The 17,909-nt window shown below is 55.9% G+C and overlaps 1 protein-coding gene and 1 long non-coding RNA gene across 2 annotated transcripts; one reads left to right on the top strand and one right to left on the bottom strand.

Annotated features, from left to right (window-relative positions):
• Positions 1-2,528: 2,528 nt before the first annotated feature.
• LOC115064683 lies at positions 2,529-3,912 on the bottom strand. Its single transcript, XR_003844489.1, has 3 exons — positions 3,754-3,912; positions 2,964-3,094; positions 2,529-2,717 (listed from the first exon to the last, which is right to left on the bottom strand). It is a non-coding gene; the product is annotated as an uncharacterized LOC115064683 (long non-coding RNA).
• A 784-nt stretch (positions 3,913-4,696) lies between these two features.
• Positions 4,697-14,832, top strand: Klf16 (Kruppel like factor 16). Its single transcript, XM_021205274.2, has 2 exons — positions 4,697-5,266; positions 12,755-14,832. The coding sequence occupies exons 1-2, from the start codon at positions 4,813-4,815 to the stop codon at positions 13,054-13,056; spliced, it is 756 nt and encodes a 251-aa protein (XP_021060933.1). The 5' UTR covers positions 4,697-4,812; the 3' UTR covers positions 13,057-14,832.
• Positions 14,833-17,909: the final 3,077 nt, after the last annotated feature.

Here is a 17,909-nt window from a genome sequence, read left to right as displayed (position 1 = left end):
TCAGAAATCCGCCTGCCTCTGCCTCCAAAGTGCTGGGATTAAAGGTGTGCGCCACCACGCCCGGAGAACTGGGACATTCTTATCCTGGAGTCTACTATCTAGCCTCAGGACTTTTGCACAGGTTGCTCCAGTGCCCTTACTAGATCCCTGTCTGTAGTCCCACTGCCTAGCTTGGCTCTTCTGCAACCTGCTGCAGGTTTCCATACCCCCAACACCCCCTTTTTCTCATCCTGGTGGATGCCCACTGCTCCCACATATCCCCCAGAAATGTGGAACTGCAGAACTACGTCTGGGGCTATCTCCACTGCACCCTTGATACACACAGGCCCAGTATGTACCGGGTAAGGAGGGGCAAGCCTCATTCTGAGCAGTCATCCTACAGTGGGGGAGAGGGCTATCAGTATTGAGGACGCACTTAGGTACAGAGGACCCTATATCAAAAGCGCTAAACAGGGTGTGCACAGAGTGTGTGTGTGTGTGTGTGTGTGTGTGTGTGTGTGCGCGTGCTTAGAAGAAAAGATGTGTTCTTCTGTCCTCCAACCAAGCTCAGCTGGTGCTGAGCACAAAGTCTGGTTTCCTGGGTGCTGGGGATGGAGCCTAGGATGGAGAGCACTGCTTGCTCGCTCGCTCCCTAAGCTGCAGCTGCAGTCCCCTGCTTACTCTGTCAGCAGCACCCACAGGCACCCGTGGCTCGCTGTCCTACAGTTGTTCCTGAGTGTCTTCCCCCTAGGCTCCTCACACACAGCCCTTCACCAGAAGCCATCCGTAGTTCACTTCAGGAAGTACTCCCACGGCCGGCTACGGCTGTGGCCAGGCTGCTCTCCCCGACATGCTTTCATGCCCTACTTGTAGTGGTTTCCTAGTCCAATTCAGGGCCACAAGGTCCTGGGGTCACCTCATGTCCCCACACCCGACTTAACCTCCAGCAAGGGACTTAGGATCCCAAGGATGTCAGGGCACCCAAAGGCTGGAGGGGACAGGATCGGGCCTGCCACAGATGTACCTGTCTCAAACAGGGACACAGTCGTCGATGGCTGGTAGGACTTTCTGTCTTGAGGGCAATCAATGTGAGCAGCAGCTGGACCCAGCTGAGGGTAACAAGATGAGGGGCCAATGGTTGCCCAAGGTTCAGACTTCCCCAAAGCCCACCGTGTCCTTGGACACAGGTCTCTATGACACAGCTACCTCCCTTATCCTGGATATATATATATATATATGTAATAGGGACCAGGACAAGCATGTTGGGGATGCTGGCCACCTTTGGCTCTGAGGCACCCATGTTGGATAGTGCACATACATGCATACGTGGCTGACCTGCCCACTGATTGACTTCAGAGTTTGCTCTCTTTTTTTCTTTTTCTTTTTTCTTTTTTGTTTTTTTTCGAGACAGGGTTTCTCTGTATAGCCTTGGCTGTCCTGGAACTCACTCTGTAGACCAGGCTGGCCGCGAACTCAGAAATCCGCCTGCCTCTGCCTCCCGAGTGCTGGGATTAAAGGTGTGTGCCACCACGCCCTGCTTTTCTCTTTTTCTTTTCTTTTTTAAAAAAATATTTATTATATGTAAGTACACCACTGTAGCTGTCTTCAGGCACCCCAGAAGAGGGCATCAGATCTCATTATGGATGGTTGTGAGCCACCATGTGGTTACTGGGATTTGAACTCGGGACCTCTGGAAGAGCAGTCAGTGCTCTTAACTGCTGAGCCATCTCTTCAGCCCCCTTTTTTTCAAAACAAGCTTTCTGTGTAGGCTTGGCTGTCCTGGAACTCACTCTGTAGACCTGGCTTGGCCTCAAACTTATACAGACCCGCCTGCCTCTGCCTTCCAGGTGCTGGGATTAAAGGCGTGGCCATCACTGCCCTGCTCTGCAACTTTATAGCCAAGAATAATCTTGATCTCCTCATCTTCCTGCCTCCCCTTTGGGAGTGCTAGGAATAAAGATGTGGAGGACATGCCCAGATAATAATAAAAACACAAAACATCGCCCCATGCAGCCTGGTCCAGCTTCCTGCTTGTGGTGGATGCCGCCCTGGTTCAAGCTAAATCTTAGGGCTTTTTTAGGGCACTGTCCCCAACAAAAAGAGCACTATGTCTGGCTGGCTACAGCCACATGGGTTGGGAGCAACAGTGACATGGGTCTGTAGTCTGTTTTCCCCACTCCCCACCCAAGTCTGTGGATGTACCCAGGGCATAGGTCAAAACCAGCACACTGTAAGTCTCCAGGAAGTGACAGGTCTCTAGGATCTCTGACTTTTCTGAGACCCAAGCGCCTACCAGGGGCTCTCTTAGGCCCCCTGAATCTTAGTCCCATTCTTCAGATAGGAACCCAAGGCTCTCAACGTGGTCCTTAATAGTTCACCTTTGGGGGACTGGTCTGGTGGTCATATCTTTAATTCCAGCACATGGAAGGCAGAGGCAAGTGGATCTCTTTTGAGTTTGAGTCCAGAATAAATCCTAGGACAGCCAGAGCTGTGTCAAAAAAGACCTGAAATTCGTGTATCCAAATGCTGGGTGTCAGACCTGTCCCCCTAACTCCCCTAGATCATGTCTGAAAATAAAAGCAAAGGACAAACCAGAGCTCCCCCGTGGGACTAGCAAGGACCAGTGCTTGAGCCCCAGGGATGCTATCAGAGAGAGTGACTTACCAGCTGCTCCTTGTGGGAGTCGGCTGGATATTTTCCCAGAATCCTCAGCAGGGTTCCCGCCTCGACTGTGCCATCTGTAAGGTAGGGCGACTGTTCCTTAGGTCCATCCTGAGTCAGGTCGGCAACCAAATCCACATCGCGTTTGGGGCTTGGGGTATGAGGTTAATATGCATGAACGGTAATGGGGGCTGCTACGTGCAATGGCAGGATTAGCTCACAGCCGGCTCTCACAGGCTTAAGCCCTTAGGATACAAATGTGCTCCAGGAATGGTTGGGGTACGCTAAGTGGCACCACCGGGTGGTTGTACAACCAACCTTACCACTATAGGGCTGTTAGTAGGCGGGGCATCACGAACCAATTCATCCTGATGGCTCCTCTCTTCAGGTGGCGCGAGGGAGAGCAACAGATCCCTTCAGAAAGCCACAGAAGCTGGGCCAGGATCGCAGGGTTCTGGTTGTTGGAGGGCAAGCAATGGGAAGATGGGTAGGTGTGTACTCCCGAACAACGTGGACTTGTGTAACCTGTCCATTTCTGTCCAACTAGATTGGTGCAGGGGTCCCCAGGGTATCCAACCTCTGCCTTTGAGGGACACGGTGTCAACACAAAGTATAGTGGGGCCTAGAGAAACATGGCCAACTCGACAGCAAAGGACTGGATCCTGACTAAGCTTGGAGTGCAGGTGGGGAAGGTAGAGATGACACCCAGAGCAGGGACCTCTGCCACCGGTTAGCATCTGCTAGGGAATAAACATGATGGAGCTGGGACCGACAGACTGCTGTCGGTTGGGGTGCTTCGCCCCCTGGAGGCTGCGCAGGTCACTGCATGGCCTCCGCAACCCGGCGGGAGTTAGGAAGGGGCGGGAGCCTGGTCTCCTACTTCCGCGCAACCGGCGCCTGGGGCCTGTGGCTTTTAGGGGACCATGATTTCACAACGTAGCCGATTATCCATGAAAGTTTCCAATCGCTCCATTAGTCAGCCTCAGTTTCCCTGTCCCATTCTCAAGGGCCCAGCGAGGAAGGGAAGAAACGACCAGAACTCCGGTGTCTCTAGCTTTGCACAGATGACCAAGCCAGACCTTTTTATTGCAGCTCTGCTCACTTTTGCCATACCGGTTATCCACAGGCCTAGTGATTCTCGAATCCCGGTGCGCAAAGACGAACTCTACAAACTCAATCAGCCAGGCAGGGTAGTGGGTACCCTATGCTCTCAAGTTCCACCTCCGGGATATTTTGTCCCCAAGCCAAGAATGGAATTGGGGACCCAGAGATGGGGAGTCAGGATTGGTGGGTTACTGCCCTGCTTCAGGGCGAGGAAGGAGGGGGAGGGTCGCGCACGTGGCCCGGGGGCGGGGCAGCGCGCTTCCGCACCCCTACCCTGGCCACGTGCGGATCGCACTCCCCCCATCCCCCGACACACACGTCAGGGACAGGGGCCCGTCCCAGTGCCTGAATGTGGAGGGGGGGAGGGACAAGTTGGGGAGGGGAGAGTTCCCGGCGACTGCGCACCGGGCACAGCGTGGTGGGCGCGCCGGGAAGGGGATGGAGCGCGCGCCCGGAGGAGGCGTGGCGCGCACTGGGTGTAGGAGGCGGGGCATCCGAGGCTGGAGTGGGGTGTGTGGGCGTGTCGCGGGGGTGGGCGTAACTCTCAAGGCATTGGGAGGTGGCGATCCGGGAAGGGCAACGGTGAGGGTAGTGCGTACCAGGCCGGGGGAACGGTTTCCCTCCGTTTGGCTTGTTCTTGCGTGGAGAGGGCACAATCCAGGGAGATAGGGGCCCCCGGGTGCTCTGCTGGTTGAAGTGCGGGAGGGCCGGCAGCTGGCAGAGTGAGTTCCGCCTATCAGCGGTGGCGCGCGACTCTCTGGAGGAAGGAGGGCGCGGCAGGAGGGGGCGTGACTGCGGTGGGGAGAAGGCGTGGCCACTGAGCCCCGAGGGGGCGTCCTCCAGGAGGGGCAGGCTGCGGCCGCCCCCGCGGGCTCCGGTGCGTCAGGGAGCGTCAGGCGGGGCGGGGCGGGACTGAGCGCGGGCGGCGGCGGCGCGCCGGGGCCTCCTCCTCCCTTCCCTCCTCCGCCTCCCGCACTTCAGCAGCCGCTGCCGGCCGGACGGGCGTAGGTCCCACCGCCTCCGCTTCTCTCCCGCCGCCGATCCCGTGTCTCCGCGTCCTTGCCCGGCATGTCGGCGGCCGTGGCGTGTGTGGATTACTTCGCTGCCGACGTGCTCATGGCCATCTCCTCGGGAGCCGTGGTGCATCGCGGACGACCTGGCTCCGAGGGCGCGGGCCCCGCTGCCGGTCTGGATGTGCGCGCCACGCGCCGCGAGGCCACGCCGCCGGGGACCCCTGGGGCACCGCCACCGCCAGCTACCGCTTCGGGGCCGGGAGGCGCCACCGCTGCGCCCCACCTGCTGGCCGCCAGCATCCTGGCCGATCTGAGAGGCGGGCCGGTAGTCGCCACCGCAGCCAGCACCGCGGGGGGCACCTCTCCGGTCTCCTCCTCCTCAGCCGCTTCGTCTCCCTCTTCGGGCCGCGCCCCCGGCGCCGCCAAAAGCCACCGCTGTCCCTTCCATGGCTGCGCCAAAGCCTACTACAAGTCTTCGCACCTCAAGTCACACCTGCGGACTCACACAGGTAAGCCCCTCGTATTTTACACCGGATGGGATGCAGGAGTGCATTAGAGAGGTCTCGGGGACCCCATTCTCCCATCTCATTTGGAACCCCGAAACTGCGTGGCGCGTGGGGGGCGGGGAGGGGGGCGCGCCCAGGCTTCAGCGGCCCGCCGGCTGGGAGGGCGGGGACGTGGTGGGTGGGGCGCGCGCGGGGAGGCGTGGCGGCCACGCGGTCGGGAGGCGCGCGGAGGGCGGCCCTGGTGGCCAAATCTCCCGCGATTGCATGTTGTTCGGGATCTACCCCAGCGTGGTAGGTCCACCACGCGCGATCACAGTCCTCAGCTCCCTACTCCGTTTTCGCTTGGTGTTCCTGCCTGTTTTTCTGCGCTCATGGTCTCGCCCTTGGTGGTCAGAACATCCGGTTCCGTAGTTCTTCCTCGGCCCTCCCCCAGCCTCAGTTTCCTTATCTGTGAAGAGGGTTGGTAGATCCGGGTTACCGCCTCCTGGGTAGCAGCTCAGATTCCCTCCGAAGGGTAGCGAAGCCTCTAGCGCTGGGTTACATGGTAGCGTAGCGGTGGTGAGGGGTGGCTGCCCGGAACATTTTTCTTTCCATTCTGTGTACTTTAACATGGTGGAACGAGGCCACGACCCGGACCTGGAGTTGGGGCTTGAATCCTCAGTCCAGTGGGATTGAAATCCTCACCACAACTCTTCACCTGCGTTTTGTGTTGGCCCACTCCACACACCTGTGATGGGTCTGGTCAAGGTCCAAGATGGGCAACGAGATTTAGCCACACCAGTGTTTCTGGGATGCCCAGTCCCTCCGGATTGGATTGGGCAAACCTCTTGCTAGGTACTGGCCGCTTCCTATCCAAGAGTCTATGCGTGTTAGCTGGGATGTGCACTGGGATTTGACAATCTACCCTTTAGCCTCTGTGTAGTCAACAGCTGAGGCCTCCCTGGGATAGGGCCCCCTGCCTGTTATCCCCCTATTTACTTGCTTTTGGTTCGCCATCTCCTGTCTATATAAAAGAGGTTGCCTTACTTATACAGTTGCTGTGGGCAACGAGGCACCCAAAGAGGGCTTGATTGGGGGGGGGGTTCCAACATGGTCACACTGGGAGAGAGACTAGGACAGCCTCCAGAGGTGTGTGGGTGGCCCCAGGCATGTTCAGGGCAGGTATGGGGGTGGAGGAGCCATCTTTGGATTCTACTGAGTGAGCCAGAGAGCGGGCATAGATGGTGCCTCCTCTCACTGTGAGCCCCTGTGGTCTAGGGGCTACATATGTGTTGGTGCCCACATATATGGGCAGCCCCATATCACCTGTTTATACACATTTCTCTCTACAGAACATTTGAGGGGGCCACACAGGTAGCAAGGCTGTGTGTGTGTGTGGGGGGGGGAGAGTTGGTTTGGGGGGTTTGGTATGCCGGGAGGGAGAGAGAGAAAATGGAGAAAGATGTCTCTCTTTGCCACAGACTGGAATCCAGCGTGTCCTGGCCCACACCAAGTAAATTTGGCCTTGCAGCAATGGGAGCCTGCTGAGCCAGGGACACTGTCTTTCTGATTCAGACTGCACCCGCCCACACCTTCCAACCCAGCATGCTTCCTGGTCCCCAGAACTCGAGGTTGATCCAGAGGAATCCAACGCCCTCCCCACATACCTGGAGACAGTTCTGTTACTCAGCTGTCAAAGGCCGCAAGCCACCCCTAAGCTGGGAGGGGTGACCTGGCATGATAGAGAAATCGAGGCCTGAGAGCTGAAGTCTGGGGTCTAGGGATGAAGGCAGGCAGTTCCACGAGGTGGGGCGTGGGGTTCCACTCTACACTGCATCCCGAATCATGCTTGACCACCAGGGCACACGGGATACCATGTCCCCAAACTCTCTTTATTAACGCCATTCATGGGATCAGGAGATTCACATTTGATCTGGGCACCTTTATGTCATTTTGGGGGTGTCTGGGGACCACTTAACTTACATTCTGCCTTTTAGTTAATTTAAATGACTGTAGCCCGGGCAATCCTGGGACTTGCTCTGTAGACTAGGATAGCCTTGAACTCACAGATTGGACTGCCTCTGTCTGGGATTAAAGGTGTGTGCCACCAGGCCTCAATTTTTGAGACATGTTCTCACTCTGTAGCCCAAACTAACTTTGAAACTCAAGGTAAATCCTCCTGCTTCAGCCTTTCTGCTGAAGGCTAAAGAGCCACAGCTGGCTTCCCCAGTCTCTTCTCTGTGGAGGGGATTTGGCTACTCCACCCTCAAGTGGAGGTGGCATACTGCTGACTTAGGGAGCCCATGTGGTCACATACACCTCAGGTCGGTGGGACTCATCTCTAGTATAGGGCCTGGGGTAGATCTGGTCCCCTCCAGAGCCATGGCCCTAAGGCTGTGGACTAGGAGAAAGAATCCTGTCTACCTACCCACTTGTGCCTGATTATGGATCCGTTTAGTTCTCTGATGAAGGCAGACGGCAAGGCACAGGGTAGAGGGCACCTTGCAGCCCCGCTATGTCTACCTCATTGTATTTGGGGTGCAGAGGAGAGCTGGCAGTGGGGGTTACAGGACACACCCAGCAAAGGCAGTAGGCAGAGCTTGACTCTCCAGTTGCCACAGCCCCTGCTTGGGTTGGGGAAGGACTTTAGAGACTGTGGGAGATGTTGACGTGGTTGCTATGGATACTGAGAGAGCTAGCCTTGGGGCGGGGGCGGGAGGAGAGGCTGGCTCCTGTTCTGCTTGCCAAGCCCCCTCCATCTCTGGCATCCTCTTTCCCTGGGCCTCAGAGGGTGGGGGTCCTTGATATGGTCGCCTGAGATAGAGCCCAGACCCAGGAGAGGCCTGGACATTCATCCAGGCAGGGTTTCACTGCTTTAGGACCAGGTCTTCTCAGTAAGATGTCCTGGGCCCTGCAGGGTGGCCGCCTCAGTGCCCAGGATCTCCCGGAGGGCTTCAGGCTCATCTCCAGAGAGCCGAAAAAACCTGCTTAATTAAGTCTGAGAAACTTAAGTCTGGGCAAGGGTGATGATGGCTCAATTGGGTAAGGGCGACTGCAAAGAAAGAAGCATCTCAGAGACAAGCACAGGGGAAGGAGAGTCCCCACTGTCCCCAGCAGTGACTTCCACATGCACCTGGCATGCATGTTCCTATACGCACAATGATGCACACACAAAAATTAGAGGTTTGAAGAAGCGTTCGTATCTGTGGTCACCAGGACACTGCAGGGTCTTTGTGGGCATCCTTCCCCCCCCACCCCCCAGTAACCATGAAGTGGGACGGTGGGGAGGGCTGATCTGCTGAGGCCTGTGTAGCTGGGTGGGGCCAGGAACAGTGTGGCTGGAAAGGGGAACACTGAGCTGGCCCTAGGGCTGGGATTTCGAAGGCTACTCAAGTGTTGCCTTTAATCTCAAGGGTGGGGTCTCAGAGGCCGGTTTGGCTTTATCAGGAAATCTCTTTATGGAGGAGGGATTAGGGTGGGAGAGGAGTTGAGGGTGAGGTGATGTCTGAAGGGGGGTGGGATGCAGAGAAGGCTATGGCCACCCCTAATGTTCTGATCAGGCCAAAGTGTAATGGTTCTAATTTTTTTCCAAGATGTTTCCAGGAGGAGAGGCAGATGGGGAAACTGAGGCTGGGATGGGAAGGAGCCTGGTCGCCCACAGGCAGAGGGGCAAGGTTCCTCAGTGGGGATTTGGAGCCCTGGAGAAAAGAAGAGAGGAGCCGGGCGTGGTGGCGCACGCCGTTAATCCCAGCACTCGGGAGGCAGAGGCAGGNGGATTTCTGAGTTTGAGGCCAGCCTGGTCTACAGAGTGAGTTCCAGGACAGCCAGGGCTACACAGAGAAACCCTGTCTCAGGAGAGGGTCACGCCCTATGGGGTTGAGGTGGCCTTTGGGGACTGCTACCACCCTGTTAACTCTTCCTTAAAATTCACAGCAACTGGGGCTGGCTGCATACTCTCCAGCTGGTGGGGGCCCCCAACATTGCTGGAGATGATAACCACACGGCCGCCTAGGCTTCTGATAAAAGCAGCCAGATGGGCTGGCAGTTGACAGGCAGATGGTACCAGCCAGAGGACTGGCAACCCTTTGGAGGGGAGTCTCATGGGGGTGTTGTCCTTATTGCCTGTCTCAAGAGCTCCTGACAGTGATGAGGCAGCCCTGGCCCTCTGGGAAGGAGGGGACTGGGTCATGCTCTAACTCATGAACTTTTGAGACAGTTTGGGATCTAAAATGTAGACTAGGTTGGCCTCAAGGTTTCTCTTTGTAGTCCCTGCTATTTTGGAACTCTCTCTAGACCAGGCTGGTCCCGACTCAGATCTGCCTGCCTCTGCCTCCCGAGTGCTGGGATTAAAGGCGTACAGCACCACCACCTGGCTTAAAATACTTTTACTTGCTGTGTGCTTGTGCGTATGGGCACGTGTGGACCATGGTGCATATGTAAAGGTCCTGAGGATCCGCCTCTGTTAGGGTAGCGGGAGGTCTTTTCCCAGTCCACTGCCCCTCTTTATGTTAAAGAGAGTGCTAGGAGCCCCCCTTGAGTCTTAGGATTCTGAGCACAGCTCCTTCATCCAGGCCCACAGACTTCCCCATAGGAGTGTTAAGCACCCGCTACAGGCCAGACTCATGCTATGAAGTTTCAGGAACCGAATTGGGAACTCAGTACCTGGTCTCAGCTCACAGCTAGGTGTTGGGGAGGGAAAAGTGTCACATTGGGTGCCCACCAACAGAGCCAGAGGTGATGCTCACAGGGTAACGGTAGTGGGCATCTACAGAGCCAAGGTTTGGACTTTATCATTGACTGCCAGCCAAGGTGGAAGTCTGGCAAGCTCGATACAGCTGCTGGGCTTAAGCGCTAGAACAGGCCTCCCCTTGAGGAGTTTAGACCCAGGTAGAGTCAGGCGTGGCCAGATGGAAACTGCACCTTCAGGTCCCCCTCTGCTGGCCACTCCCCTCCTGGAACAAATTTACAGGATGTTACAACCTGTAAGTGTTAGAGTCTGCAAAATACCTAAAGCTCCTGAGTTAGAGAGAGGCGTCCCCAGCTCACCCTGGCCCTTCCCGAGTCAGAGGGTTAAGTCCACAGCCACGCCCACAGGGCCCTTCTGGCGTAGTCTCCACCCACCTATTCCCTCCCCCCCCCCCCCCCCGCGGTCCAGTCGCCAGGAGCTGTGGAGTAAACTGTGGACTCCTGCAGCTTGGTCTTTCAAACACTCCCTCGCCCCGCAGCACCCCTCCCCTCAAGTCACCCCTCTGGGTAGATTGTGATACTGTAGCACATCCAAGCCAGCCAGGCTTTTGGCATCTGTGCACCCAGTATTGTGGGGTGGGGTTTAGTGAGCATGGTGTACCACCACCGGTGTGCACACGTGTGCTCCCCAACCCCCAAGTGTGGGGCGGGGACTGGTAGGCTCCTAGCACTGCTAGGCGACCCTGACCCCGGCCTCTGTCTCCCCTGTGGCGGGAGCTAGGACCTCGTGAGCAAGGCCGGTTGGGCTGCTGAAGTCACCGCCGTCGCCACCTCTGAACTACAGGCAGCAGTTGTGTTCCCAGCAGGCTGGTGCTGGCAGCGGTCGGTCGCCGCCACTGCAACCTGCTCCTGACAAAGTAGAACTAGGGGGATGTGGGGGGCGGGACCTGCCCCACAGGGAAGCTCCGAAGGGGAAGTAAGCTGATTGCATGCAAGGGGGTGTCCCCTTTCCTCTTACCTCCCCCCCATCCTCTGTTCGCAAAATGGCGACAGGACAGGATTGCTTGTCCCCCTTGCAATTCTGTCACCTGGTGTCTTGTTCCAAAGCTAGGAACCTAGCCCTAAAACCAAGCGCCCCTCCCCTCCAGATTGAGCCCTTTGTGCTCTGTGGTGGGGAAGGGTACTTTCTGGGGCCCGCTGACACACATTCTTACTGGACCATTTAGGAGGACACTTTGGAAATGACAAGGGCAGCCTTCTGGGTACATGGTCCCTCTTCCCTTTCTTTGCTGTCTAGGATTGTAGACTGGGGCCTCAGGTTGCCTGGATGCCAAACAGAATTGGCACATGGGTATCCCAGAGGCAGTTTCCTGCATTCTGCGCCTCCATGGTGAGGGGCCCTTGGGTGTGGGTTTGCAGGGGGCCCGGATGGAGATAATTCTCATCTGCCTGCTTCCTGGGCAGTGATGGCTGATGCCCCGCCTAGTTCCAGATAGGTCCACTTTCTCTCCCCTTCCTCTGTTCTCCTCTCCTGGGATCCCCTGAGCTGTTTAGAGAAAAAATGTCACTAGGTCACTCCAGCCTTCGGTGTAGTATGGTATCTGTTCCGCTTTTTGGTGGCCTCTACACTTCCTCTCCTCACTTCCATGAGTCCTGTCTAGAGGGCCCCTTGGCCATTTCCTGAGGGGCATGAGTCTTTGAGAGTACCTGTTCTCCAGTGGATTAGTCTGGAGACCACACGAGGTGGCCTCGTACTAGTCCCATTGTGGCTTCCAGAGCTTGGGCCTTCAGGTCACTAGTAGCCTGGTTCTGCCTCCAACCTCCTCTGGACTCTGTCACAAGCAGAATTGTACATGGGCTTTCTGGTCCACACTGTGTCCACACACCACCCTAGGCTTTTGGATACACACCGTGCATATGGTCCCTCCTCTCCAGACCTGGAACCTAGAGCCATCCACACCAGGTCCGAGGCACTGGGGTCCTGGGTGAACCGGTCGTCCTCTTCTTGGTCCTTGGAGGCCCATCTGGGAAGATGTTAACCACGAGATGAGGCCTGGTGTTGTGGGGGCCTCCTGAGGACCAGAGAGCTTGCTTGGGCTCGCGGAGGACCTGGGCGAGGCCAATAGGGTGGTGGGAGTGGTTTGTGGAGGAAGTTGCCTAGTATAGGCCCCTCCCCTGTCCCGCAGTAATTGCTGTGTGACTGGCTCTACTCCCTGAGGCCACGCCCCCTAGGTGCTCAGTCCTCTCCCTCAGGAATTGGATTTAAGCTAAGTTTGGAATTGCTGCCTGACCTTTCCTACCTCTGGAGAGTATGAGATTGCAAAGCTGCATCCTAGCTTCAGATCCAAGGGCTCAAACTAGCTTGGGCCTGATGATTCAAGATTGCAGGTGGCCCAGGGTTTCAGTCGGGGAAGGACCCAGAGAGACGTGTCTTTTCGTGTGCTTTGGACACTGTTAGGGACACTTCTGAGGACCCGTTAAGTTGGGCAGAAGACGACAGGGTGGTGTCCAAAGAGACACAGGCCAGGGGTATGGTGATCCAACGTTTGGGAGGCTGAAGCAAGAATGCCTTCAGTTCTAGGCTAGATGGTGCAGCTAGCAAGACCCCACCTCCCACAGATTTGTAGGCCTGGGGGGTGTGTAGCTGGATGGGCAGAATACTCCCCTAGCAGGCCCTGGGTTCTGAATACCATCCAGGTTCGGTGGCCCATGCCTGTCATTCTAGTGGAGGAGATGGAAGCAAGGTGACAAGGAGTGTTGATTAGGGCCATTTGTGTAGCTAGACCCGTGCTCACTTGCTCACTGGTCACTCTTTTCCTTGTCCAGGTGAGCGACCCTTTGCCTGCGACTGGCCCGGCTGTGACAAGAAGTTCGCCCGTTCTGATGAGCTGGCCCGTCACCACCGGACGCACACCGGGGAGAAGCGCTTCCCCTGTCCCCTGTGTACCAAGCGGTTCACCCGCAGCGACCACCTGACCAAGCACGCCCGGCGACATCCCGGTTTCCGCCCGGAACTCCTGCGACGACCTGGTGCCCGCAGCGTCTCGCCCAGCGACTCGCTGCCCTGCAGCTTGGCTGGAAGCCCCACACCTAGCCCTGTCCCCAGCCCAGCTCCTGCTGGCTTGTAGAGCCCTGACCTGTCTGTCCACCCTGAGTGGCCTGCTTATCGGGCCTCGGCAGGGATTTCTATCAAGGGACACATCTGTCCTCGGGAGAGCCTGTGTCCTGGAGTTCCAGCCCACCTCAAGAAAGCAGCAAGGGACTGAGAATGGACTTGGGTCACCTGGGGGGCCTGGGAGGTGGCCTCAGGTTCTGTCTGTAAATAGCCATGGTTAACTGTCCTGTCCCCTCTTCAGGGACCCCAATGGGCAGTTGGCGGGTCCTCCCCATCCCTTCCTGCCACCCTCTGCTTTCCCTCCTGGGTGGCGCTGGGCATGAAGCCTAACCCCACTCCTTGTCTTCAGCCCCTTAGTCACCCCTCCAGGTTGGGACACAGGGACACAGAGCCATAGGTGACTGGGGCTTCCCATGGGCCCCGACCTGTCCCCACTCCACTGAAAGCCATTGGCGGAAGTTCAGGGAAATGGGGGGGTGTGCAGCCTGGCTGACCCCCTTCCATGGGTACTCAAATCTCAGGTGTCCGTAGATTCTGCCCTCAATAAGGGCCCCCCACTCCCAGCCCCAGGGGTACAGGAGGCCCACAGTTTTCAGAGAACTTAGGGCTGTGGGGTGCAGGTGGGGCATGTGGAGGTGCATCCCCCACATCCCCGCTCACCTTGGATGTGGTGCTGGGCAGATGGGAAAGAAATTATTTATTATCCTCTCTGACTGCTGGTATGGTGGGGGGCTGTGACTCCCCCTACCTGGGTGTGTATATGTGTGAGAGAGACAGTGGGTGTCTGGTGCCTGGGGCTTAGCCTCCTTACTCCCACTGGGTTAGGGTCCCTAAGTTTGGCCTTTGTGGCATTGCGTCTCAGACAATCTATAGGACCCCTGCAGCCATCGGGCAATGGATATGGGGCTCTGGCCTGCCGTCATATGCTCCACACTCTCGGGTGTGTGCAGAGGGTGGCCTTGGACTCCAGGCTTGGGAACAGGGCGTTCGGCTCCTGGACCTTCTGGGGTAGCTCGGGTTTTTTTTGTTTGCACAGGATAGACTTATTTTTTCAGGCTCGAGTCCCATGTTCCAGTGGGGTCCCCTTGTGTGGCACTCATCCTCAGGGGTGAGTGGGCAAGGTCTCAGGAGAGTCTCTGGTAGGATCCTCTACTACTGCAGACTGGATTTCTTTTCTAGAAAGGCAATTAGGGATTGCCACACACACACACACACACACACACACACACACACACACACACACCAAGGAATTGGGGACACAGAGAAAGTTGAGCTGCCCTGTGGTGGCTGTGGGGGGGTTACTGGCATTCCCATTTGTTCCAGAATCTTCCATTATGAAATGAGGGAGGTCACCCTTCTGGAGCTGGGCTGAGGGCCCTGGGCCAGCTCCCCTCCCGGGTACTTCCATTTACCTTTTCTCTTTGGCCACAGAAATGAAATGCCTTAGTTTGCAGGGTGGGTGGGGGGCGGGGGCCGATTCTTTTTGTGTCTTTTGGATGTATCTTGCTTCATCCCAGCTCCTGCTGGTCTCCTGTCCTTCCTGTAAACAGGGGGAAAGGTCTGAGGTCCTTCGGAATTAACTTCATAAGCAATCAGAGCTTTTCCGTGATGTCCTCCCCACCCCCCAACTTCAGGTTCTGATTGATAACTGGGACTTGGGTCTAACCATTGAAGGGTGATGTCTGCAGGGCAGGCAGGACAAGGGTCCTAAGGGATTTATTTGTTCTTTCTGTAGGGGGCACCTCTCCTCCATTCCGCCTGGCCTCTCACCCATATATTTAAATTAAAGAAGCCCTTTTTAAAAACCTGCCCTCCTGTCTTGTCTGATTGGTACCCATGGCTCCTAGGGTCCCCAGCTACATCCTGAGGGAACTGAGGCAGCCCGCCGATATACTCCAGCTGTGCTAGTACCCTCTGAGGTCCTGGGGGGGGGGGCTGCCTACAGTAGCATGCACAATTCAGTCACCCACGCCTGGCGCAGCTGCGCACCCGCCTGCCCCGTTACCCAGCAACCAGAGCTTGGTGACAGGGCGCCTGGGGGCGTCCGCTTCCCGCCCCCTTCTGGAGCCAGCAGGGGAGGTGGGGGTGGGGACGGACCCCTAGAGCTGCGCGTAGTGGGAAGAACTAACAAGCTCTAGTCAAAAGGTGCCTCAGGACCTCCCCCACCATGCAAGCCATCCTTGTTATGTCAAGTTGAATGCCCTCTTGGAATTAGGTTGGTGCAGAATAAGGGGTGTGAGCGGGGATTTAAGAGGCTGAGAGCTTTTAGGAACCAATGTTCCTGTTTGAGAAAAAGACATAAGATCCCAGAGGTCTGCTGAGCTCTGGGACCTGGAACGGTTTGGGGTGGAGTTGAGCTGCCCCATTGCACCTGCTGTGCCAGAGGAGCTGCTATGCTCCACCTAGTGGCCAACGCTAGTACTGCGAGTATGTTGGCTCAGGGCGGCCCCTCGCCTTCCAATCTGCAGGGGCTCCAAACGGGCTCCTCCTCCTGGAGCGCTTGGGTGGGGCGAACCCACAGCCTTTGTGCTATTTTTTTTTTTTTTTTTTTTTTTTTTTAGGTTTTTCGAGACAGGGTTTCTCTGTGTAGCCCTGGCTGTCCTGGAACTCACTCTGTATGTAGACCAGGCTGGCCTCAAACTCAGAAATCCGCCTGCCTCTGCCTCCCAAGTGCTGGGATTAAAGGCGTGTGCCACCACGCCCGGCTCCTTTGTGCTATTCATACCATCCTGCATAGGTATCCATGAGTCCATGGGCTTCTCCAGCTCCTTCATGGTTCTCTGACCCACTTTGGGGTTCTCTATACTTCCCATCAGATTTTAACTTCCTCACGGGACCAAAAACCATCTTGAATCACCACCTGCAACTCCCTCAAGGGGAGAATACCACGGAAAAGGTCTGACTGCTTATGGAGTTAACTCCCAAGGACCTCAGACCTTTCCCCCTGTTTACAGGAAGGACGGGAGACCAGCAGGAGCTGGGATGAAGCAAGATACATCCAAAAGATACAAAAAGAATCCCCAGGGCCGCCTTTGGATGCCCGTTTGCTCCATGTCTGCACCCTGCCATGGTGTCCCCATGCCTTGTCACAATGTGGTCCTTGTACCATTCAGAGTCTGCAGTTTCGTGCTGTGCAGTTGAATGGTGGAAGCTTGTTTAGCATGTACGTGGCCATCAGCCTCATGAATGCGGTTAGCTATCCGCTCCAACAGCAGCACCGCAAATGCTGTTAGCTTCCCACAACTCTGCCTCCAGTAATTTTTAAACTCTTTCGATGGTGCTGGGGATGGAATCCAGAACTTTGCATATATTAGAGAGGGTCTCAACTGCTGGCCACGCGCCCCCACCTCACTGAGGGATTCTAGAAGGAGCTGCATCCCCCTACCATGCCCCCAGCCACTAGATGCCCTAACTACATACCCTGCTTTTTTCTGCTTTATTGCCACTGACTAATTCCAGAACATTCTTTTATGCCAAAATAAGCCCTTACTCCATAAGCTGTCACCTTCCCTTCCCAGCCATCCTTCTGAAGTCTGCACCCCAAGTTCTGGACGTTTTTTGTGGCGTTCCCTACTCTTTGGCCTTTTGTGTTGGTTCTCTCACTGAACATCACCTCCACACCAGTGAGTGGTCTCGACTCCTTTGCGAGTCCAACAGCCCTTTCACATGGGTCACTAAGACCACAGGAAAACAGATTTACATTACCATTCATAACAGTAGCAAAGTTACGAAGTAGCAATGAAAGACTAATGGCTGGTGTCACCACATGAGGAACTACATGTATTAAAGGGTCTCAGCAGTAGGGGGCGGTGACAACCAGTCTATACTGTCATGTGTCACAGTCTTCAGTTTGGGACTGAGCAAGATTCCCATGTTCATCATCCATTTTTCCATGCACAGATTGTGAATTGAATTTAAAATTGGCTTCTGTGATTAGTGCTGACATGAACAGGCATATTTAAGTTCCTGGGTGGCTGTGTGCTTTTTTATTTTTTTGGTTTTTCAAGACAGGGTTTCTCTGTGTGGTCCTGGCTGTCCTGGAACTCACTCTGTAGACCAGGCTGGTCTTGAACTCAGGAATCCGCCTGCCTCTGCCTCCCGAGTGCTGGGATCAAAGGCGTGCGCCACCACGCCCAGCTCTGGAACACCTCTTGCTGATCTTGGTGCCCTGCTGCCCGGCTGACTGAATACAGGAACCCTGCCTTGGGGACACCTACCGCTCCTGCTTTTGGACCCCAAATTACAGCTGCCCCGTCCTCACCCCCTTCAGTTATTTATAATAGTATCAAGGCACACAGAATATGAAAGTGTACTTAAACCTCATTTCCATGCATAGCCCGGCACCATGAAGCTCATTTGAAGGCCATGTATGCTTCAGCTCCCACCACCCATCTCCACAGCTTGGCCACTTCCCCACACTGAAGCTTTGTCCAATCTGACTGATGCTCTGGCTCCTATGATTCCAACAATGTTCTGGGGAGGGGGACACTGGGGAGTCTGGGGATGTTGAAAAACATCTTTATTGATGGGTGGTGGTGTGGCATGTCTTCAGTCCTGGCACACAGGAGGCAGAGGCAGGCAGATCTTTGTGAGTCTGAGGCCAGCCTGGTCTACAGAGTGAGTTCCAGGACATATAAGACCACTCAGAGAAACTGTGTCTCAAACAAACAAACAAAACCAGCTTTTATTTATTTTAAAATACTAGTTTCCAGGTAACCCAGGTTGGCCCTGATTTCTCTGTGTAACTGAGAATGATCTAAGTCAACTCTCTACCTCGACCTCCACAGTACTGAGACTGTAGTAGGTGTGTTCCCACCTCGACCTCCACTGTACTGAGACTGTAGTAGGTGTGTTCCCACCTCGACC

The sequence above is a fragment of the Mus pahari genome, chromosome 9 (genome assembly GCF_900095145.1).
Source record: "Mus pahari chromosome 9, PAHARI_EIJ_v1.1, whole genome shotgun sequence".
Taxonomy (NCBI): Eukaryota; Metazoa; Chordata; class Mammalia; order Rodentia; family Muridae; genus Mus; species Mus pahari.
Note: the sequence above shows the minus strand (reverse complement) of the source record. Positions and strands in the feature narration are given on the sequence as shown.

Bases quoted from the DNA above. Each gene is read 5' to 3' on its own strand.
- Klf16 (XM_021205274.2), top strand. From the start codon at position 4,813: ATGTCGGCGGCCGTGGCGTGTGTGGATTACTTCGCTGCCGACGTGCTC. The intron at 5,267-12,754 runs GTAAGCCCCTCG...TTCCTTGTCCAG, and splicing joins ACACCTGCGGACTCACACAG to GTGAGCGACCCTTTGCCTGC.